This window comes from Geotrypetes seraphini, chromosome 7 (genome assembly GCF_902459505.1).
Source record: "Geotrypetes seraphini chromosome 7, aGeoSer1.1, whole genome shotgun sequence".
Taxonomy (NCBI): domain Eukaryota; kingdom Metazoa; phylum Chordata; class Amphibia; order Gymnophiona; family Dermophiidae; genus Geotrypetes; species Geotrypetes seraphini.
In genome coordinates this window covers 44,960,028-44,985,238 of record NC_047090.1, presented here as the reverse complement: position 1 = coordinate 44,985,238, position 25,211 = coordinate 44,960,028, and the positions used below count along the sequence as shown (strand labels likewise).

General features: G+C 43.1%; 1 protein-coding gene across 11 annotated transcripts in view; it reads right to left on the bottom strand.

Annotated features, from left to right (window-relative positions):
* ERC1 (ELKS/RAB6-interacting/CAST family member 1) overlaps positions 1-25,211 on the bottom strand; it is a 509,833-nt gene that overhangs the window by 307,665 nt on the left and 176,957 nt on the right. For 7 of the 11 annotated variants that reach the window (XM_033952310.1, XM_033952317.1, XM_033952312.1 and 4 more), the window contains 2 exons: positions 24,914-24,925; positions 5,972-6,107 (listed from right to left, as the gene is read on the bottom strand). In XM_033952310.1, coding sequence (XP_033808201.1) covers positions 5,972-6,107; positions 24,914-24,925 — 148 coding nt within the window. The remainder of the gene's footprint in view (positions 1-5,971; positions 6,108-24,913; positions 24,926-25,211) is intronic. The other 4 variants (XM_033952311.1, XM_033952313.1, XM_033952316.1 and 1 more) reach the window with 1 other exon arrangement.

Below are 25,211 nucleotides of genomic sequence, written 5' to 3'. Positions count from 1 at the left end.
ATGTGGCAAATGTGACGCAGCTCATTCAATTCCGATGGGCTGTGTTGCATTTACCATACTGAGATTCACTACTGCAGCTTTGTAAAAGGGGCTCTATAAGTGTTCTACATCTTCCACAAAGTCTTCCTGAATTATACGTTGTCAACAGCTACATTAGATCTTTGTGACAGTTTTTAGTAGAGGGTGTTGAATTAAGATCCTAATCTTATAAACAACTTCTGCAAGAAATAACTAGTAGCTGAAATGGTTGACAATTTATAGCCCAATATGAAAAAATAGAGAAGTTCACAAGCATTCAAGAGCAGTCAAAACCTCTGCCGAAATTTTTATCAGCTGGCCCACCATTCAACCTTTTTTTACTTAATAGGGAGATAAAACTTAATCTTCTGTGGCAGAAATAACTATATAATATTGTAATCACAGCTATAATCTCTTGTTAATAATATTGCTTTCTTTAATTTATTTTAAATATTATTGTGAAGTGCTCAGACCAAGTAACCCAAAATATAGTGAAGTCACTACAATGAGGTTAACAAGGGGACCATCATCGCCTTCACCTGTCCCCTGCCCTCCCTACGTGACCACGAACTAATACAGATCAACTTGATGTACTTATCTGAATAGGGGGGTAGTTGGTTTCGTTAATTCTCATTGGTGACTGTATACCAATAAAATACCACCATTCAACCTGACAAGTAAATCCCAAAAGCTTGTTGAAAAAGCTGAGGTTTAAATAAGATTTTTCTGCAGTTAATGCCTCCTTATTTGCTAAAATATTTTTTAAAGAAAGTCTATATTCATTTTTCTGTTATGATCAATAGCTTTGTACTAACCTACTAAAAGGAGAATAGAAAGTCTGCCATTACATAGGGGTTAATTGTAAAAAAAAAAACCCCAATAATAAAATAGGGAAAAAAATAAAAGGAGGGTTTGCCACAAGGCATGAATATTATTTAAAAATAATATTCTGAACCTCATACTGTCCTTATATAGGAAAACTACTGCTATTACTTATTTCCATAACGCTGTTAGACATACGCACCTCTGTACATTAAAACATTCAAGGGACTGACCTGCTTAGTAGAACTTACAATCTAATCAGACAAACAGGACTGGTTAATAGTCAGTCGCGCGCGAGACACCAGCGCACCGACAATCAAGCGCTGACACAAGAGCGCCCCGGGAAAACTTAGTTTTAAAGAGCTCTAAAGCGGGGTGTAAGTGGGGAACCCCTCCCCCCACATTACTGCATAGTGTTCGCGCTGCTGTTGGGGGGTTGGAACCCTCCATTATAGAGAAAACAGAACTTTTTGATTTTTGGGAGGAAAAGTTCCGTTTTCTCTATTATGTGGGGTTTGCACCCCCCCCACACCACCCCAATGGCAGCACGAACAGTATGCAGTAAAGTGTGTGTGTGGGAGGGGGTTCCCCCCACACCCCCTGTCGGAGCTCTTTAAAACTAAGTTTTCCCGTGGCGCGCTTGTGTTTTGCGCCAAATTGTCTGCGCTCGATTGTCGGCGCGCTGGTGTCTGGCGCGCGATTGTCCTGTCACCACAGGACAAGTAGGAGGTCAGATATTTGAGCTTTACAAGCACATGTGGGTTAGAAGTTAAAAGCAAATCCACTCATAAAATATATTTAAAGCTTTTAGTCTTGTGTTTATAAACTGTATATTTAGATGTTTATTTTCCAACTACCTAATGAGGAGTTCTTTGAAAGCATGTTGTTTTGCTTTTTTTAAGGAAAGAGTTTTCAGTATTTCTTGGTGCCAGTGCTGGATACCTTTGCAATTGGAATTAAACACATATACAGTACCTTCCATAGCTAAGTACCGTATTTTCTCGCATATAACGCACGCGTTATACGTGGTTTTTACGTACCGTGGATACCCTTGCACGTTATATGCGTGAGCGCGTTGTACAAAATTTTTTATACATAGTTCCCCCACCCCGACGTCCGATTCACCCCCCCCCGCAGGACCGCTCGCACCCCCACCTCGAAGGACCGCTCGCACACACCCGCACCCCCACCCCGAAGGACCGCTCGCACGCACTCCCACCAGCACCCCCACCCTGAAGGACCGCTCGCACCCCCACAGCCTCCCGACCCCCCCATCATGTAGAAGCTCCTACCGGTGTCCTGCTGCTTCCTCTTGGCGGTCCCGACACCCGACACGATCGGGGCAAGAGGGAGCTCAAGCCCTCTTGCCCCAGCCAACCGCGGCACCCCCGACATGATCGGGGCAAGAGGGAGCTCAAGCCCTCTTGCCTCCCCGACTCCTCGACACGATCGGGGCAAAAGGGAGCCCAAGCCCTCTTGCCCCGCCGACTACCCAACTCCCCGACAATATCGGGCCAGGAGGGAGCCCAAGTCCTCCTGGCCCTGGCGACCCCCTCCCCCCGCTAGTTGTTCGGGCCAGGAGGGAGCCCAAACCCTCTTGGCCACGGCGACCCCCTACCCCCACTACATTAAGGGCAGGAGGGATCCCAGGCCCTCCTGCCCTCGACGCAAACCCCCCTCCCTCCAACGACCGCCCCCCCCAAGAACCTCCGACCGCCCCCCCAGCCGACCCGCGACCCCCCTGGCCGACCCCCACGACACCCCCACCCCCCTTCCCCGTACCTTTGTGTAATTGGCCGGACAGACGGGAGTCAAACTCGCCTGTCCGGCAGGCAGCCAACGATGGAATGAGGCCGGATTGGCCCATCCGTCCCAAAGCTTCGCCTATTGGTGGGGCCTAAGGCGCCTGGGCCAATCAGAATAGGCCCGGGAGCCTTAGGTCCCACCTGGGGGCGGGGCCTGAGGCACATGGGCCCAACCCGACCACAATGAAATGAAAAGCAGTGCATGCAAATAGACCTCATGTATATTCATTGGGGAAATCCTGAAAATCCGACTGGACTGCAGCCCTCGAGGACCGACATTGGACACCCCTGCCCTAATGAATATGCATGGAGCAGATTTGCATATCTGTCACTTCCATTATATGCAAATCTCTCTCATGCATATTCATTAGGGCTAGCCTGAAAACCCGATGGCCTGGTGGTCCTCCAGGACAGGGTTGGGAACCACTGTTCTATGCTACCGATAGAGAGCAAGCAGTGGCTTCCCCCGTGTCTTTCTCAAAAACAGACTATGGACTTTTCATCCAGGAATTTGTCCAAACCTTTCTTAAAACCAGCTATGCAATCTGCTCTTACCACATCATCTGGCAATGCATTCCAGAGCTTAACTATGAGTGAAAAAAAATTTCCTCCAATTGGTTTTAAAAGTATTTCCCTATAACTTCATCGAGTCTTTGTAATTTCTGACGGAGAGAAAAATCAATCCACTTGTACCCGTTCTACTCCACTCAGGATTTTGAAGACTTCAATCATATCTCCCCTCAACTGTCTCTTTTCCAAGCTGAAGAGCGAGCCTTAACCATTTTAGTCTTTCCTCATACGAGAGGAGTTCCATCCCCTTTACCATCTTGGTCGCTCTTCTTTGAACCTTTTCTAGCGCCACTATATCTTTCTTGAGATAAGGAGACCAGAAATGAACGCAATACTCCAGATGAGGTTGCACCATGGAGCAATACAGGGGCATTATAACATTCTTAGTCTTGTTAACCATCCCTTTAAAAAAAAAAAAAAAAATTAAAATTTTTATTGTATTTTCAATCAAATAAACATCACAAAACACAACAATATGGAACACAGTAAAGCAAAACCCAAAACCAATGTCCAGTGAAAAACAAAATCCAAGAACACCAGTAAACAGCAGCATAGTACCCTCCCCCTCAACTCCCAGAACATAAATTCCACATTAGGATCAACGTCCCCCCCCACCTCCCACCTAAACAGCCAATTTCTGGGATAGAACAGACCAGGTATGTATCGATTGCATATAATAACCTCTATGTTTTGCCACATACAGTTCCATTTTCCCCATCAGAGATAATTTCACTCTCCATTCACTCAAATCAGGCACTCAGGTCTGTTTCCAATAGACAGCTATGAGACATTTAATCGCTGCCAACAGACATAAATTCAATGTCCAACAACATGATGCACGACCTACTCCTACTGGAGCGCCGGTCTAGGTCCTGGCAACTCAGATTCAATGCCAAAAAATGCAAAGTCATGCACCTGGGCAGCCAAAATACATGCAAGACTTACACACTTAATGGCGAAATCCTAACAAGAACTGAAGCAGAACGAGACTTAGGGGTGATCGTCAGTGAAAACATGAAGACTGCCAATCAAGTGGAGCAAGCTTCATCCAAGGCAAGGCAAATCATAGGTTGCATACGCAGGAGTTTCATCAACCGTAAGCCTGAAGTCTTTATGCATTGTATAGATCCATGGTGAGGCCCCACCTGGAATACTATGTGCAATTCTGGAGGCCGCATTACCGTAAGGATGTGCTGAGACTGGAGTCGGTCCAGAGAATGGCCACCCGGATGGTCTTGGGATTCAAGGATCTCCCGTACGAGGAACGGCTGGATAAGTTGCAGCTGTACTCACTCGAGGAACGCAGAGAGAGGGGTGACATGATCAAGACATTCAAGTATCTCACAAGTCGCATAGAGGTGGAAGAAGATATCTTCTTTTTCAAGGGTCTCGCGGCAACAAGGGGGCATCCGTGGAAAATCAGGGGCGGGAAACTGCACGGGGGACACCAGGAAATTCTTTTTCACTGAAAGGGTGGTTGATCGCTGGAATAGTCTTCCACTTCAGGTTATTGAGGCCAGCAGTGTGCCTGATTTTAAGGCCAAATGGGATAGACACGTGGGATCTATTCACAGAGAAAGGTAGGGGAGGGTCATTGGGGTGGGCAGACTGGATGGGCCGTGGCCCTTATCTGCCGTCTATTTCTATGTTTCTATGTCAACCCCATTCGAATTAATTGGGTTTGCCAAGAGGTCTCACAAATATTAGACATCCTCAATAAACAGCTTTGAGAAGTAACAGGGACAATTATCCCCAACAGTTGAGACAGAGTCTGCATCACTGCTGTCCAGCAAGGAACCAATACTGACAGTCCCATCATATATGAAGAAAGGTGCCCATCGCCCTGTGTCAGCGCCAGCAACTGTCCGAGGACTGTGGGCACATCTTATGAAGTCTCTCTGGGGTATAATACCAACGGCTCAACCCTTTATAGGCGTTCTCCTGTATCAAAGCTCTACCCACCACAGCACAAATAATGTCCCACTCTTTAGATGCAAATGTGCAATACAAGTCCTGCTCCCAATGTCATTGAAAGACAAATTGCGGTACTACCCGCCCCCTTAAATACTTATACGGAAGTGAAAAGGGCCTGGGCACCTTCTGTAAAGTCCCCCATAATTGTTCTAAGTGTTAAGTCTCAATGGGAGATGTCATATCCCACCCCCGAGCTTTCATAATGTTGCATTTGAAGAAAAGCCAGAAAATCTCCTGCCCGTACTCCAGGCGTGCTTTGCAGGACCTCAAAATTTATTAGTTTCCATGCCCGCAAAAAATTACTCCTCTGACATTACTTCCGGGACCCGCGACTAGGAAGTTATGTCAGAAGGAGAGCCATTGCTGACGTGGGCAGCAAATTAGAAATGCTGCTCACGCCGGGGAGCTAAACAGGTACGGAAGGGAAGGGGAATGCACACAGCAGGGGGATAGAGAAGAGGGCAAGGGGGGGGCGCCTCCCACCCTCACTAAGCCACTCACTCTGCTACTTGGGTTTCAGGGGCTATCACAATGAATATGCATGAGATAAATCTGCAGACTGCTGATCTATTACAGTATATGCAAATCTCTCTCATGCATATTCATTATGATAACCCTGAAAACTGGACTAAGTGATTATACCACCAGGAGAGGACTGAAAAGCACTTGTATAACTGAAATGAAAGTTAAATATGCAGTAGCTTCAATTAGTGCAAAACAGGATTAATGACAATAGCAAGCAAACTCCTGTATTGAACCCACTGTTTAAACATGTCTCCTACCTGAAGTTGTTGTGAACTGTCACTGAGGTTGTCCTCTCTACGCCTGGCCTCTTCTAGCAACTGAGCATTCTTCTTTTTCTCCACTTGCTCCTTGTGCTTTAGATTTGCTACCTTCTTACTCTGGTCTTTGATTTGTCTACATTGGGTAAAAATTGCAAAATTGTAGTTTGCCATTTCTTTTTTTTTGTAATATCATATTTATTGAGGCAGAGGACAGTCGGAAACACATTACAAGGTCAAAGGCACAAAGCAAGGTCATACATAACAATGATAAATGGGCAGGGTAACATAAGAAATGTACCTATCAATGTCAAGCATAGTACCCCACAAAACAGAAAAATTGGGTAATAAGACGACCAAGAGGAGATCAGGGAGGCAAGCCCCAGCATGAAGCAGGGGGTGTACAGCCGACTGGCACTACCGCTTTTAAATAGAAAAGAGCAATCAGAATCCCCAAACGATTCTAAACATACACACGCACACACCAAGATCACGCACCAGACAAACTCACACATACCATCACACATTCAATCGCAGACAAAAGCATACATACTCGCCAGAGTAGATGCTCAGGAAAAAGAAAACAGGTTAGAAGCAGAAACAAACAAAATCACATTCTCTGGAAAGGAAAAAAGAGAAAAGAGAGAAGATAGGTACCAAGGGTCCAGGGCATACGCCCGCCAGCATGCCCATAGCATCTTTGAGGGAGAGGCAGAGCAGGCCTGCCACATGGAAAACAAGAGCACAGAGAAGCAAAGACAAGAACTGGCCACCCACAAACACTCTCCAGCCCTCAAACATTAATAGACAAAAACTGCTCCAATAGGGTTCAATAGGATTTCCATAAATCTTGAACACAAGCAGAATAGGTGTCCAATTCATATCAGGCCTGAGTTCTCATCAAGGGGAGTCACATATGGTAGGTTGAGACCTCCTCCGAAGCCCAATGGCGTAGTATAAGTTTCTTTCCCAGAAGCCTCATCCAAACTCTGTTGAGCAAAGTCCTGCACATCCCCCAACAACAAAGCAGGGAAAAGGATAGTGTCCTTTCGAGGCATCACTGTATTGGGGTCCAAAAAGTCAGCAGGGGGCACTTGAAACAAGAATGGAGAAAAGTACCTCTCTGAGTCTTACATTTAATACACATAATATCCTATATAATAAAAGGCTAGCCGTGCATGCGCACTCCTATTTGCGTGCTTCAGTGATCAGTAGGTCTGTGGTCGCAGGAGTGCACTTGCGTGCTTATACGTCACCAGCCGCCGATCGCCTCCACAAGCCGGGACCGCAGCTAGCTGCCGATCAAGTTCTTGCCTAGTAGTCAGTGCAGTTAACTGTAAATAACATGACCAAGGTACAAGTACACCACTAGACCTGCATGGGGGGGGGGGGAGGGAATGGCTGCCTACCTACCACTAGATCTGCCCTGTACCCTGTCTCGGCCTACCACTAGACCATCAGAAGGGGTACAGGGTACACCATTTGGTTCAGAAATTTTTTTTTCTCCCCTAAATCTAGGATGCGTCTTATGGTCAGGTGCGTCTTATAGAGTGAAAAATAAGGCAAATTCTTAAAATTCCAGCATGGCACTTTGAAGCTCTTGTGATTATGAATTCCAATCAAAAAGAGGCTACCCATCTGTAGCAGGTGTTCACTGACTGCTGCAGACCAAGAATTCTCACAAGTACTATCTCCTGATGGAAACCTGGTGCAGACACTACCTAACATTTCCAGCTCTTTAAGAAGCCTTTGGTAGGCCTACACCACACATGCACAAGTGCTTTCCTAAACTGCGCTGGACCCATAGTTGGATCCAAAAACACAGGGGCTCTTTTACTAAAGCTGTGGAATGTGTGGTGCAGTGGTTAATGCTACAGCCTCAGCACCCTGAGGTTTTGGGTCATGCCTATGCTGCTCTTTGTAGCCCTGGGCAAGTAACTTAATCCCCCCCATTGCCCCGGGTACATTAGATAAACTGTGAGCCTTCAGGGAGAAGAACTGCTTGTGTACCTGAATAAATTCATGTAAATCGTTCTGAGCTCCCTGGGGAAAATGGAATAGAAAACTGAATGAATAAATAATAAAAAAAAATAGCCTTAGTAAACCCTTACCATTAAGTCTTTCTCATGCACAAAGGTCACTTGTGTTACAGCCAGAAAAAGGCTGATTTTCCTATTTCTACAAATAATGGTCACGCTTGTGCGCTATTTAATATATTACTGTATGAGCCCTTACTACCACCTATTTTGTGGTGACATATACTGTAATCATTCGTTGATTTTCATGTCGCCATGTACTAACAGAATACAGTTAAAAATTTAGTGAATTTTTTTAACTTTTAGGGCTCCTTTTACAAAGCCGCACTAGCCGTTTTATCGCACGCACTGGATTAGCGCATGCTAGCCAGAAATCTACTGCCTGCTCAAAAGGAGGTGGTAGCAGCTAGCGCTTGCGGCAATTTAGCGTGCGCTATTCCGCGTGTTAAGGCCCTAGCACGGCATTTACATCAGTCATAGAAATACTTCAAAAACTTTTCCCCCTCACCCTCACCCCAATATAAGAACAAAAACCAAATGCATTATTTCAGACATATAGGGCTCCTTTTACTAAGATGCGTTAATCACATGCTAAATGAAAAACACTAACGCAAGCTCTATGGAGGCATTAGCGTTTAGCGCGTGCGGTATTGTAGCACGCGATAAAACCGCTAGCGCACCTTAGTAAAAGGAGCCCATAGTGAAAATCATATTAAACTTATTGATCAATGAAAACATCAAAATATAGGGTTCCTTTTACAAAGCCACGTTAGCGGCTTTATCGCGTGCGACTTTTAATCACACGCTAACCCCCGCGATAGCTGGAAAACTACCGCCTGCTCAAGAGGAGGCGGTAGCGGCTAGCGCGGCTGGCAGTTTAGCAAACCGCTGACGCGCCTTCAAAAAAGGAGCTCATAATACCCATCCACCCTGAATTTAGTGAATTAAATAACAAATTATAAGAATTTTAATTTGTTAAGTGCCTTTTTATATCTAAATTATTTTTGAATAATTAAATCATGATTTGCTTTTTCTAGGTTATTTATGACAGTCAATTTAATTATTCATTATGCTCTTGAGGTCAGCCATCTTATTCGTTATTTGTTCTTTTATGTGAGCTTTCCTAATTAATTTATCCAAACAGCACTCAATTTTTATATCTAAATGTTCTTGTGAGGATCACCAAACTCTCACCAAGATATATACCAAGCTCAGTATATCTCTCAAACTGAGGAGCTGGGGATTATATACTGGAGGGGAGGAGTTTGAGATATATACTGAGCTTGGTATATATCTTGGTGAGAGCTTTCCTAATTATACACTGTCATTTTTAACCACTGCTTTTTTAAGGCATTCTATTTAAATACAGTGGTACCTCGGTTTACGAGTGCACCGGTTTGTGAGTGTTTTGCAAGACGAGTGTTTTGCAAAATCGGTGCCTCGGAAACCGAGCTTGCCTCGATTTGCGAGCAGCGCCCCCTGCGATCCGGCACCCCCCGCCGCGATCTGAAATCCCCCAGACCCACCCGAACACGCTTCTTACTTCCATTTGGCCACCGGCACGTCCTGTGCGTTGGTGCCGGTGCCCGAAGATCTGCCTCCTCTTCTTTGCTGGGCCCTGAGCATCTGCGCATGTTCAAGGCCTGCGAGTTCACGCTCTCTCCGCAAAGAAGAGGAGGCAGATCTTCGGGCATCGGAACCAACGCACAGGACATGCCGCTGCCGGTGATCAGATGGAAGTAAGAAGCGTGTTCGGGTGGGTCTGGGGGATTTCAGATCGCGGAGGGGGGAGGGTGCAAGATCACATGGAGGGGGGACCTTTGGGGGGAACAATGCTGGTTCTCGGGGGGAGGGGGGGAGGAGGTAGAGTAGCGCCGCTGGCCTCGGGGAGTGGGGGTGGGTGAGAATGTATCAAGCGAGTTTCCCTTAGTTTCTATGGGGAAACTCGCTTTGATATACGAGTATTTTGGTTTACGAGCTTGCTTCTGGAATGAATTATGCTCGTAAACCAAGGTACCACTGTACTATATAGTCATCTTAGCTATGCATTATGACTTTTAGCCATCGCCCTTCATGTCAGTCATTCTGGCTATAAATTAAATATTATCCTTCTTATAACAGTTATTTATGATAGCCTTCCCAGTCATATTTAAGCACAGCTTTTTTTTATTTGTACCTTTTACAAAGATTGCTTGGGGTGTGTAAGCTGAAGCCCCCATGCTCCAGTGTATATTGCTGTTGCCAGTGGGCTGGAGCCCCCTGCTCTCGGTGTGCATTGCTGCAACACCCTTCTCCTGCTTCTTCTTGTGTGTATAGAGAAAAGCAGTCTCTGCTTTAGTTGGCACATGGCTTAGACAGCCTACTTGAACTTGTAGCTATGTATTTGTAACTATGAACTAACTATATTAATAATTGTACTGATCTACCTGTACTAGCAACTGTATTGAATGTCCATGGCAAACTATCCATTGTAATTTCCTAACTGACCCAACCTCTTGTAATGTAATTCGACCTTGAACTGAATAGATAACAGCAGAAATAGAAAATTATTGTCCCATCTTGTTTTCCTTTTGTATCTGCTAGTATAATTGCAGCTTAGTTGAATAAGTTGGAGTGCAGTATTACCCAGCAGAGAGAGAATCTGTGCTAAACACTCCCAGCTTGCCCTAATCACAGGAGGTGCTAGTTGAAGTGTGGATTCTGTGAGAGAAGAAATCCTTAAGATCATCTGAACTGTAAATTTGTTTAATTTCTTTGCTGTATAGAGCAATGGTGCGCCCGCATCTGGAGTACTGCTTCCAATACTGGTCGCCGCACCTTAAAAAGGATATGGAGATGCTCGAGAGGGTCCAGAGAAGAGCAACAAAAATGATTAAGGGCATGGAAAACCCTGCATATACTGAAAGGCTGGAGAAGCTGGGGCTCTTTACCCTGGAAAAGCGGAGACTTAGAGGGGACATGATAGAGACCTATAAAATCATGAAAGGTATAGAGAAGGTGGAGATGGACAGATTAGTCAGGCTAGCCGGGACATCAAAAACAAGAGGGCATTCAGATAAACTGAAAGGAGATAGATTCAAGACGAATGCTAGGAAGTACTTCTTCACTCAGAGGGTGGTAGACACCTGGAATGCACTTCCAGGAGAGGTGATAGGACAGAGTACAATAATGGGTTTCAAAAAGGGCCTGGATGACTTCCTGAAGGAGAAAGGGATTACAGGGTATAGATAGAAGGGTTCTATACAAGGTACATCAGGATTAGGGCATAAACAATTTAGGTGGTGGGAACTTACAGGTCAAGGACCTCGAGGGCCGCCGCGGGAGCGGGCTGCTGGGCACGATGGACCCCTGGTCTGACCCGGCAGGATAAGAATTCCTTATCACTGACTCACATTTTATAGTATGTTCATTTAAATTACAAAGCACTGTACATCCATGTTATATTGCCATGCTGCACATTACGTGTATGGCCATATTGCAGAATTTACTAATTTTGTACACAGAATTTGGAAAAATTTTACACAGAGTTCCAACAGGAGTAGTCTATGCATCAAATAAGGATGGATCTATATTTTTTCAAGTATATCCTTAGACAACATTTCCTGTTCTTCACATACAATCTTAGACAGAGACCTTAATTAAGAACATAAGAACATAAGCATTGCCTCTGCTGGGTCAGACCAGGGGTCCATCGTGCCCGGCAGTCCGCTCCCGCGGCGGCCCCCCAGGTCCATGACCTGAAAGTGTTCCCTACCTAACCTAAAATATCCATACCCTATTCGTTCAATGTCCTGTAAGGTAAACCTCTATCTGTACCCTGTAATCCCCTTTGCTTCCAGGAAGTCATCCAGTCCCTTTTTGAACCCCAGAATTGTACTCTGTCTTATCACCTCTCCAGGAAGCGCGTTCCATGTGTCCACCACCCTCTGAGTGAAGAAGAACTTCCTTGCATTCGTTATGAATCTGTCTCCTCTCAGTTTTTCTGAATGACCTCTTGTTTTAGTTGTCCCTGCTAGTCTAAAGAATCTGTCCCTCTCCACCTTCTCTATGCCTTTCATGATTTTATAAGTCTCTATCATGTCCCCTCTCAGTCTCCGCTTCTCCAGGGTAAAGAGCCCCAGCCTGTCTAACCGTTCGGCATATGAAAGGTTCTCCATCCCTTTTATCATCCTCGTTGCCCTCCTCTGGACCCTCTCGAGTATTGCCATGTCCTTCTTGAGGTATGGCGACCAGTATTGGACGCAGTATTCCAGATGTGGGCGCACCATTGCTCGATACAGTGGCAGGATAATTTCCTTCGTTCTGGTAGTGATACCTTTTTTGATAATGCCCAACATTCTGTTCGCTTTTTTTGAGGCCGCTGCACATTGCGCCACCGGCTTCATTGTGTTATCCACCAATACCCCCAGATCTTTTTCTTGGCTGCCTTCCCCGAGTACCCTCCCTCCCATCGCGTAGCTGTACATGGAGTTCCCCTTCCCTATGTGCAAGACCTTACATTTCTCCACATTGAAGCTCATCTGCCATTTTTTTGCCCATTCACTCAGTTTGTTCAGGTCGCTCTGCAGTTCTTTGCATTCCTTAACAGTTCTGACCCTGCTGGAGTTTTGTGTCATCCGCGAACTTGATAACTTCGCACTTTGTCCCCGTTTCTAGATCATTAATAAATATATTGAACAGCAGTGGTCCCAGCACTGACTCCTGCGGAACACCACTTGTGACCCCTATCCAGTCAGAGTAGTGCCCCTTTACTCCTACCCTCTGTTTCCTGTCCACCAGCCAATTTTTGATCCATCTGTGCATGTCCCCTTCCACCCCGTGACTCCACAGTTTCTTCAGTAAGCGTTCATGGGGCACCTTGTCGAAGGCTTTTTGGAAATCTAGATATATAATGTCTACTGGGTCACCTTGGTCCAATTGCTTACTTATCCCCTCAAAGAACTGCAGTAGATTTGTCTGGCATGATCGGCCTTTACAGAAACCATGCTGGCTCGATCTCATCAGATTATTTTTTTCTATATGCTCATTGATACCTTCCCTGATCAGTGATTCGGCCATCTTCCCCGGAACAGAGGTTAAGCTCACTGGTCTGTAGTTTCCCGGGTCGCCTCTTGATCCTTTTTTGAAGATCGGTGTAACATTCGCTATTTTCCAGTCCTCCGGGATTACCCCTGTTCTCAAGGACAGGTTGCAAATATGCTGCAGTAGCTCTGCTGTTTCATCTCTGAGCTCTTTCAGTATTCTCGGGTGGATCCCATCTGGGCCCGGAGCTTTGTCCGTTCTTAATCTATCTATCTGCCTGAGAACGTCTTCGAGGCTTACCTCCATGCATGATAATTTCCCCTCTTGATCTCCCCTGAAGATTTTTTCCGGTTCTGGCACACTGGTTGTGTCCTCTATTGTAAAGACCGACGAGAAGAACTTGTTTAGCCTACCAGCCACTTCTTTTTCCTCTTTCACCACTCCCTTCCAGTTACCCTCATCCAGGGGCCCCACCTCCTCCCTCGCTGGCTGTTTCCCTTTCACATATCGGAAAAATGGTTTGAAATTTCTTGCTTCCTTGGCCAGTCTCTCCTCATACTCTTTCTTGGCTTTCCTGACTACTCGGTGACATTCTTTTTGATGCTTCCAGTGCTCTCTCCAGTTTCCTTCAGTTTTATCTTTTTTCCACTTCCGAAATGATTTTTTCTTGTCTCCTATAACTTTCTTTACTTCACTGGCTATCCATGCAGGGTCCCTCGTCTGATTCTCCTATAGACCCTTTTCTTGACTGCTCCTCTAATTGTCGCCATGCTTTACCTTCTAATCCTTTATGAAGAACCAAGGTTGGATAAATGCATGGCGACTCTTCCATCTAACAGAGAATATTCTTTTTATTTATCATCACATCAAATACATTCTAGATTAGACTATATTATTGGCTCTAAAGATATTATTCCTCAAGTACAATCTGCTAAAATACATATTAGTGTCTGAACTTGCTGCTATCCTCATGTACATTAAACTTTAATACTGCTTGTCTGAAACATAACTCCTGGAGATTAAATGCATCTCTCCTATCTGATAAAGAATTTATACAACATAGCCATCTCTTAGCTGAAGAATTTTTCACTAATACTAATTCATTGATATCCTATTCAACTATCTGAAAATCCTACAAATCATGGCTGAAAGGTGAAGTTATCAGCTACAATGCATCAAAAGAAAAAAACCCAGAAATAAGAATTATCAAAACTGGAGAATGAAATTCATATTCTTACCATCTGTACAAAGAATTGATGGTTTATTTTGAATATAGAGCAGATTCAACAACTTAAATTCAAATATATTATCCTGAGTCAACATACCTTACAATGCACTTTAAACAATACTCAACCTTTTATTTTTCAGCAAACAAAGCAGGAAAGCTTTTAGCTTCCTATCTCAAAGGCAGACACATCAAACAAAGAATTGCTGTGATTTAAGTTACCAGCTGGCTCCTTACTTACCTCTTCTTTGGATATGCTTTCTGCATTTAAAATGTTTATACTAATTGTCATAACTCAGAATCCAAAGCAACAGATAAGACCATATCTGCATCCCTCAACCTTCCAAAATTTTCTACTTACTCTAGTGAACTTCTTGCTCAACCTATCTCTGAAGAAGAAATCATACAGCCCATAAAAAAACTGGCTTCATCCACAGCTCCTGATCCTGACGGCCTTCCTGCTGAAGTTTTTAAAATCTTTTCCAACTCTTTTGTCACCAAAACTACTTTTATACTACACAGATCTGATATCTCACTCTTCCAAGCTAGGTACATTTCATTAAGAACATATCAATATTCTGCCCATGCCTAAATCAGGACTCTCAATTTATACAAATCTATTAACCAATATCCCTATTGAATATGGACTTGGAAAAGTTGTGTCACCTCTTATACATCCCAAGTTCAAAACAGAAAAATCTTCAGGCAAAAGTCATGGCAACTGTCTTCTGGGATGATCAACTTTACTTCTGGAGGTCATGCCACAGAAGACAACATAACTGAGGAGAGTTACACCAACACTAGCTCCCAGTAGAAAAGCAAGTTAAATTTAAGTTATACTGCTTTAATATTTAAGATCTTATATGGAGATGCTCCTGATTGCAGAGGTCTGGTCTGCTTCATTTGCCATCTTTCTCATTAATGAGTGAAACCCTTTAAATAAAAGTTTTAATATGGTTTGTGCATTGGAAAGAGCAGGCTGGTAATTTAGGCTGGCTAAGACCAGATAGAAAAAATTACATTGCACTCTTAATTCCTCAGAATGTTGTTAGAGGGAAGGGAGCAGCCATATGAAAAGTAGTGAACTTACTGTGAGAAAAGGGATCAATATTTATACATGTACTGTAAAATGTTTATAGCAATTAAAGGAAAAAGATCAGAGTATGTTTAAAGAAAGACACACATTGTGCAAGGGAAACTGAGGCATTTTTAGTGATAAGGCAATGCCTCACCCTGAAACCTACAGAACATAAGAACATAAGAAGTTGCCTCCGCTGAGGCAGACCAGAGGTCCATCTCGCCCAGCGGTCCACTCCTGTGGCGGCCCATCAGGCCCATTGCCTGAGCAGTGGTCCCTGACTAGCTCTATAACCTATCTCTACTCCTATCCCTATAGTTACCTTTACTCCTATCCCTATAACCTACCTCAACACCTATCCCTATAACCTACCTCTACACCTATCTATACCCCTCAATCCCTTTGTCTTCTAGGAACCTATCCAAACCTTCTTTGAAGCCCTGTAACGTGCTCCTGCCTACCACAGCCTCTGGAAGTGCATTCCATGTATTCTCCACCCTCTGGGTGAAAAAGAACTTCCTAGCGTTTGTTCTAAACCTGTCCCCTTTCAATTTCTCCGAGTGCCCGAGTACAGAGGACAAATAAAGTGGCCTTAGGGAAGCTATGTGAGTTTTAGTGATGAATGGAATAATGGACTGGTGTATAGCAGGGGGGTCCAACCTCGGCCCTCGCCAGTTTGGGTTTTCAGGATTTCCCAAATGAATATGCAAGAGATCTATTTGCGTATAATGGAAGCATTGTATGCAAATAGATCTCATGCAAATTCATTGGGAAAATCCTGAAAACCCAACTGGATTGCAGACTTTGAGGACTGATGTTGGACAACCCTGGTGTTCAGGAAATAGAGCCTAGATTATCAGAACAGGATCAAGTTGAAAAGAAAACCAGAATTTAGGAGAGAAGGGATTTCCTCTGCTCCTCTCTCTTTCTGGCTGAATCAGGGTTTCCTCTGTGCTGTATAAGGCTTCACAGGATTTAGTCAAGAGAGGGCTAGAATTCAAAAGGAGCTAGGATATAAAGAAATTATTTTGGCTATGTCAGGGGCGTAGCCATGGGTGGGCCTGGGCAAGTCCAGATTTGCCTTGGGCTGGCCTGGTTTTCACAGGGAGAAGCCAGCAGAACATAAAACCAGCCACTGTAAGTGCTGGCCACTCACTCTCTGCTCATCATAAAACTTGCAGGCAACAGTGAAGGCACCTCTTTGTGATCAATCTAGCATGCATCATTTAACATACCTATCTTATTTAAAACAGCATATTTTCAAAATAACATTTAATTCTTTTACAATAAAAAGTACTATCAAGACTTGAACTTGGTTGTGACTTAGAATATTTCTGATATGACTGGATATTTTCTTTAAGGTAAAGTAAACAAAACTGAATTTAACATGATTTTTTTTTCTAGACCATTGGGAATTGAGTGAACTGTAAATGTGTATGACATCACAAAAATACTTTCCAAACCTCCTCCAATTTAATTCATAATAAAGATTTAATTGCATTTTAGAAGAGATGCCCCATAGCATAGGCCTGATTTGTTTATAGCTCCCTTGAGTGTAGAAGTACTGCAGTACCATTATCCCTTCATAAAGCAATTTGCTTGCATGCCAGATTTTGAAGGAGAAGAAACAGCACACTAGGGAGTTTCTTTAAGCACCTTTAGGGCCAAGTACAACTAACTAGTTGTATAGCAGGGGAAGAAATTCACTTGAGGCATAGTCATCATTTATATATATATATATATATATTTTTTTTTTTTTTTAATTGAAAATCTGCAAAAAACAATACAAACAACACATACTCCAAAATTCACAGAAATCAAAGAACGCATACAAACAACCATAGGGTAAATACTATACAAATGATGTACCCAGATTCTTCAGTACATGGCAAAAATATAATCATTAGTTTTCTAAATATCATTTTTGGCTTTGTATCTGTTTATGTGCTGAAGGCACAAAAGAATGTAAATTATATTCTAATGCAATAGTGTCATTCTGGACAGTAGGGTATTCTCCCCATGCTTGTGGGCCATGCAGAAGGAATTCTCCAAAGGGCTCTGCTGCCTTCAGTTTTTCTTTCTGAACATGAGCCAGACGATGTCTTTCTGATCTGCTTTGTATATTTCTTTATTATTTTCAGCTTTTCTCATAGATTTTGTGGCTACTGGTGCAACAGGACTCCCCAGTGGGAGGGGGGGGTAGAGAGAAGGGATTCTTCTCCCAGATCCAGCTACTTCTTGGAGCTGAGTCAGGCTGCAGCACCTTCAGAGCACATATCACAGTGAGTAAGGCCTGTGGGCAAAATCAGGGAGGAGGATGTCTGAAAAATCAATTTTTAAAGATTTCTGCCACATCCTGTTGGCCCCTTCTGAAATACTGTTTTCTGAGATTTTTACCTTTTGTTAAGTTGTTTTTGAGCCTTTTTGATGCAAAAATACTGCCGTGGAAGCCATCTTGGATTTCCCATTTTTTCAAAGTTCTCCAGATTCTTCAAATCTTATTTTGCTTCCAAAATGGCAAGAATGGAGTCCTCAAGCTCTTTTATCCCAATTCATGCCAGAAAAAAACATCTACATAGTTCATTCTCCAGCTTGAGGTAACACTATATAAATCCTTTTCAACAATAGCAATCCCTAATAAGTCTAACATAGTGAAACACCAAGAATAAGCAACATACAAAGTTTTCCCTGATGCAATGGTGGAAGAGAAAAAAAAAAATCGCGAAATGATGCAGCATCGGACTTACTACGGATTGCTATTGTTGAAAAGAATTTAAATATATTAAGCAGGAGAATGAGCTGATTAGAGTCAAAGCTTTAATAATAATTATGTATACTGTGAAACAAAAAAAGATTTTGAAAAAATTATTGGGGCAGGTTTTGTATGCCAGTGACTGGAAGATTAAGAACATTGTATGCACCAAGTAATTATTGTGATTTTGCTTGGTAAGGTGGGAATAATATTGAGAAATACAGTGGGATTTTAAAATTTATTTATATATTGTGTGCTGTCTACCACTGTTCCAGTTTATTTTTGGAGATGCATAGGGATGGCCATGCCTTATGACCACTTCTACCTAGTTCATTACTAAGGAGGGACCAAATCACTACAGTTTAGATAGGATCCCCCCCCACCCACCCCCAAATTCAGAATAACCTGTATATCTCACTATAACCCCCTTATAATTAATGGTGAGTTCCCCAAGATTCCCCCCAAACCTACTATACCCACCTGTGTACCACCTCAAAAGCCCTTATGGCTGCAGGTGGCACCTATATGACAATATAGAAGTGTTTGGTGAGTTTTGATGAGCTCATACTTAGTACCATAGATGTTGTGGTTAGAGTGCCTTATGGGCCTGGGCTCTCCTCTCTATGATTCACTAGCCTATGCACCCATAATAAAGAGCAGAGATAAGGTATATATTGAAAAAGGGTGTAAGGGAAATAACTTATCTCTAGTGGAAATTATTTGGAAGGGAAGGTTGCAACAGGAGGTCAAATGTGCCTATACTAATGTTCAATCAGTAACATACAAGAGTCTTTTGATCAATGAACTTCTTTATTCATATGTTATGTTTTCTTTTTATAACAGAAATCTGATGAAGACAGAGCAAGGCAGCTCTACACTTGTTAAATATCCCTCAGCGTTTAAGATCTTACATCAGCCTAGGTTGGGGGAAGTGGTAGTTATTTTTAATGCAGAATCTGAGTTAAATATACGTTCATCAAAACCAGTGCCTGAATGTGAACGCATAAACAATGGTAGTAAGGGAAATGGGTTACTGATGTTCATATTGATATATTACACTAGGAAATTGTTTGGTACAAGAGATAAGTGTCCCTTCTGATTTTCTGGCAGACTTTTGGAAGACATCAGTTTTTCTCATTAGGTGAATACAATGTGCACTTATATCTTCTGTAGAGTCTTCTTGTCCAGGATGTAAGGAAGATTTTGGAAGCTTTAGATTTAGTTTTAATGAACAGTGGGGTCATATGCTGGATGTCCTGGTAATTTCAAAGGTGATGAAAAATTCTAGGGGATGTGGAGTTCCTTAAAGCTAATTTGGTCAGACCATACCTACTGCTTTTCTCATTAAAAGATAAAGGTAGAGAGCACAATAAAGAGTATAGATCTCCCTTCTTATTCGTGGGGTACACAGCCCTCTTGTGAATAACTTTCTTCCCCCATATTCACAGAACCAACCTCCACAGTGATATCAGCAGCAGTCCGGCTGTCTGACTGGGCACAGGATTTGAAAGCCAGCTACCACAATGATGTCAGCAGCAGTTTGGAGAGAGCAGACAGTGAGAGTAAGAGCAGCAGTTTTAATGTTTAAAAAAACAGTGTGCCAAAACAACAAAATCCAAATAGCACCAAAAGGTTCCACAAAGGATGTATCAGTTTGTAGTTTAATAAGCATCCAAAAAACTTAAAAACAATAAGTGCAGCAGTTTTAATGTTAAAAACAGTGTGTGAAGCAGGACTGCAATTGAGCAGGTGAGGAGGACCTAAAAGCAGTTCAGGGAACTGCATCTATTTGGGAGGGTGGAACACTAGTGAATAATTGAAGTCACAAATTCTGAACCCTCGAATATGGAGGGAAAAGAGTTTGTTTGGACAGGTGGAGAAAACAAATTGATTATGAACTGCAGAAGTTTCAGGGCTGAAGAGACACCCCGGATGCCTTGAGCGGGAATTGTGGAAAGATTAAAAATATAGCAGGAGAACTTTAAGGAACACGTGAGGGACAGGAATGTTTTAAAATACTCTGAAGCTCGCTGGGTAAGAGAAGAGAGGGATGACCACATCTGGGTAAGCTAACAGATCTCTTTATTGATAAAACAGTCTGCCAATAGCACGGACAATTTACCCTTGATTTTTTTGGGGGGTGGGGCAGATTCAGAAAAGAAAGATTAGATTCTTACCTCAATAATTTTCTTTCTAGTAAATGTGTCTAATGGTCCTGAACCTTAGGGTCTTGTATCTGAACCCGCATGCTGCATGCAGAAAACTGTCAGTCATGCTTTCAACTCCACCTCCTTCCCAGTGACCTGCTCCTGACCCCTCAGTTCATACAAAAGCAATAACGTAGCACTGTAATGAAAGACATAACTGGAAGGAGAGAAACGGAGAAAAATCCCTGACAGTACAATTCTGTTCTGCTCTGTAAGAAACATTACCAGTAAACATTATAATAGTCAAACAGTTGTTAAAAAAACTAGCTACAAAAACTCGTGTAACCAGCACTATGTTTATATAGAGCTCGTAGCTACTCGCATGTTCCACTATCTATAGCAGAGACATGAAGCAGACTATATTCTGTTTGAAGTGTTCTCTTTCTTTTTTTTTGTTGTTCCTTTGCTCTCCTGAAAAACAGAGATTTCTCCAGCACCAGACTGATTCCAAGGCAGAAGGCAAGTGAAGCCCAAATACAGAATGGGCTTAGGACCATAAGACACACCTACAAGAAAGAAGATTATCGAGGTGAGAACCTAATTTTTCTTTCTAATGTAATGTGTCTAGTGGTCCTGAACCGTAGGGATGTACCAAAGTAGTCTCCAGAATCTAAGGTGGGCCTACTGAGCCTACCTTTAGGACGGAGGACCCAAAGGCAGCATCCTTCCTGGCTTCTACGTCCACCCTGTAGAACCTGGTATGGAAGGTAGACCACGTAGCTGCTCTATAGATCTCATTGGGCAAGATAGCCCTAGTCTCTGCCCAAGAGGTAGCAACAATTCCTCTGTCTGGTGGAGTGAGCTTTCAATGCGATCAGTGGATGCTTACCACAGCCCACATATGTGAAGAAAATGGTCATTTTGAGCCATCTAGAAATCGAGACTTTAGACGTCTGTTTCCTTTCCTTCACACAACTGGTCAGGATAAAGAGATGATCCATTACACAAAACTCATTGGTAAATTTGAGGTACCAGAGGAGAGCATGCTTGACATCTCAACTCCGTAGGAGAGAAAGTGGGCAGATGGACAACCGTACATAAGGAGATCCCTGATTCCGTGATCTTGTGGAAAAGCTCCATGCAGGAAAGAATCGGAGACCCATCTTGCTAATGTAATCACCACCAAATATACAGTCTTAATGGTAAGTTCCAGAAGGGAAGTATTCCTCTAGGGCTCATAAGAAATGTTGAGACCCTGCAACACAATGTTAAGATTCCAAGAATGGAAAGAAGAGTTAATCGGAGGGCATAACTGAAGAGCCCCTTAGTGAACCAGGTAGCCTCCCCCACACACACTTGGAAACAGGAAAGGCTTCCTATCTGTACTTTCAGTGAATTGACCAACAGGTCTTTCTGAAGTCCCTCCTGCAAAAAGTCCAAGATTACCGAAACTGGAGCTCGGATAGGCTCTACCTCTTCCACAGCGCACCAGCATTGAAAGGACTTCCAGGCCTTAGCATAGGCTGCTACCATGAACGACCTCTTAGCTCAAAACAAAGTGGTGACTACCACATCTGAATATCTCTTGTTCATCAGGGCCATCCGCTCAAGAACCATGCTGTAAACCCAACATGTTCCAGATTCTTGACAGAAACTGGACCCCAAGTGAGAAAGTACACTTGCACTGGTAGCCTGAGGCCTTTGGCCCTCTGGAGACAAACTAGATCCACAAACTACAGCCTAAAGGCCAATCGGATGCCACTAAAACTACCAACCGGAGATGGCAATTCTTATGTTTTTATGTTCTTATGACTCACAATCCCGCGAATGACTCGCCCAAGCATGAGCCATGGAGGAAATACATATAAAGAGCTCTTTCTCCAGCCACAGTTAGACCAACATGTCCAACCCCTTGCTTCTGGGCTTGTGTCTCCAGCTGTAAAATTGTCTTTGTATTTACTGCTGAGGCCATCAGATCTATCTGTGGAGGCCCCCACCACTGAACTATGGCTTTGAACACCAGGGGGGGAAAGAGACCATTACCTCAGGTTGAGCGACTACTGACTAAGAAAGTCGGTCTGCATGTTTTCTACTTCCACTTTGTGCACGACTGAGAGAGCCTGCAAATGAGCTTCAGCTCACCAGACGAGGAACTGAGCTTCTAGGGGCAATAGGGCACTCCTTATAACTCTTTGCATATTGACATGGGCCACCACTATTGCATTGTCCAAAAAGACTCTAAATGCCTTGCCTTCCAGAGACTTCTCCAGCTCCTGAAGCACTAGTTGAATGGCTCTGAGTTCCAGGCGATTTATGAACCACTTCTGTTGAGCCAGTGTCCAACAACCCTGTACTGAGTGACCGTTGCAATGAACCCCCCTCCCCAGTCATAAAGACTGGCATTGGTTGTTAAAATCTGCCAGGAAGAAAAGTGAAGAGGCATGCCCCTGGAGAGGATAGCCATCTGCAACCACCACCACATGCTACTCTTCGCTATCAGCAACCATGGAAGCAGTTGCTAAAGCGAAACTGGTGGGACCACCTCCATGGTTGCTGCCATCGATCTCAAGACTTGCAAGTAGTGCCATGCAGTGGGAAAAGCCTCTGGTGCAAATCTGAAATCTGCTTCTAGAGCTTCAGTCCTCGTGGCTCTAGAAGAAAGACCTGACCCAAAGCTCAAAGACTCCCAGATACACCAGATGCTGAGCTGGCTCCAGCTGGCTCTTCTTGAAGTTGATGATCCATCCAAGTCTTGGAGGAGCTGTAACACTCTTGAAACTACTTGTTTGTCTTCCTCCTTGGATGAAGTTCTGATGAGCCAATTGTCCAAGTACAGATGTGAAGGTATGCTACCGCCACCACCATCACCTTGGCAAATGTGTGAGTTGTCGTTCCTAGATCGAAGGGAAGCACAGAGAACTGGAAATGCTGGTACAGTAAATGGAACCACAAGTACTTCCTGTGGTCCTGGAAAATGGAAACATGGAGATAGGCTTCCCTCAAGTTGAGGGAAGCGAATAATTCCCCCGGTGCCATGACTGAATGAATGAATCATTTCCATGTGGAAATGTGACACCTTCAGAGCCACATTGACAGCCTTGAGGTCTATTCTCCAATATTTTGAGCCTTTCTTTAGCACGATGAAGTATATGCCCGAGCCCAATTCAGCATCCAGGACCAGCTCTATGGCACAAAAGTCCAGCATCAGCCAAAAAAGGTGACCCGATGTATCCACAGAGAGAAGAAAGTCCAAAAGCAAAAAATGCTGTGGAGGCAGATGTTCCTGGTGTAGACTTTATGGTTTCAATATAAGTCACAAATCTGAGCAACAAAAAGGACCCAACATGGTCTGTGTTTCAACCAAAGTGTCTTCTTCAGGGGTCCCTTCAAAAGTTTTGTGGATTTAAATGGCCTAAAGCCTTTGCATTTTTCTACAATTCTCCTTGGTCAAAATTGAATTGTGACAGCCTAGGAGATCGCTTAGGTCAGTACACTGCTCATAACTCTGATGAGATCATACAGAACATCCACTATATAATTCCTCTCAGCTAGGGGCATTTGGGGATGGATGCTCAAGACAGTCATGTGTGGCAAACACATGCCCCACAGGAAGTCACAGCTGTCTCCTAAATCCCTAAGGCTAAAGTTTCAAATTGCCTCTTGAGGAGCAAGTCTACTTTGTGATCCTGTGAATCCTTTCTCTGAAATATGAGGCTTCCTAGAAGTTCTGGTGGGTACAGGAAAATAACCCAATGGTCCTGGAATAGATTGGGATTGTACATGAATACATGTTTCAAATGCTAAAACTGGCTTGAAAAATGTGTGTGAAAGAAATGTTACTTTCTCTGCAGGAGTAGTTTCTGAGCTCCTTTGATGCCTCTGCTGGCTGTTTGCAGTTGATATTCTATGCAATTTTTTGAGCAGAACAGTTGTTGCTGAACTTGATTGCTATGGGTGTCTCTACTTCACATTTATATAGTGGCTCTCGTGCGTAGGTACTAACTGTATGTGGAGCTAAGGAGCCTAGTGAAGTAAACCAGAGGTACAGAGAAAAAATCTAGAGTGGATTCCTTCTGTAGATGGCACCCAGCCATGGGGACACAACCTGTCTAGAATATCTCACCTATTGCACTGGAAATATTGTTTGTGCTTGATGGCATAGGTTTGCACAATATACAAGAGTTTTAAAATGTATAACCTATGGAGCTTCTAAAAACATATCTTTTTTTTTCACCTAACTCTTGTAATCCTTCCTAAGATACATGCAGATGTACTCATACTGTTAACTGATTATGCCTAAGTTATGTTGCAGCTCACTGACAATGGTCAATCCGCCTCTTTTGTAAACTGCATAGACCCAAAAGGCTTTTGTGATATATAAATAAAAAGTTGTTATGTTATATATTTTTCTTTCATAAATGCTATTTCCAATTTCATTTCCCTATAGTCAAACTGACCAAGAAGTCAAACTTTTTTAAAGAGAAGACAGTTCATGGTATATGATGGAAAAGAAAACAGTGATAATGGGAAATAAAACTTATACAGAATGGAATGCCAACAGATAGTCAATAAAGGAAGGCTCATCCAAATAGTGCATTCAGTACTACATTTATTCCTCCAGAACAACTAATCCTTTCAAAATTCTAACACTATGAAGAAACATTCTTGTTACAAATACTGACCTTGAGGTGAGACTGAAGAAAGCAGCAAATCCAAGGAAGAAGAAGATGTGAAAGAGAAAGTTAGAAAAGAGGGTTAATGAATACAGTGTCCAGAGAGAATAATGCACAAGAAAATAGTACTAAGCAAGAAGCACAGAATTAAAGAAAAATTCTGGAGTATCACCTATACGGCAACTTTTTCCTTAGTAAGAGCTATAGCACTTAGATTACTCTAATGAAAAAGTGAGTTTTTAAAAATGTTTTATTTCATGAGAAAGGGAATACACTAAGTTGACAAGTTTCAATATTTGGCACTGGA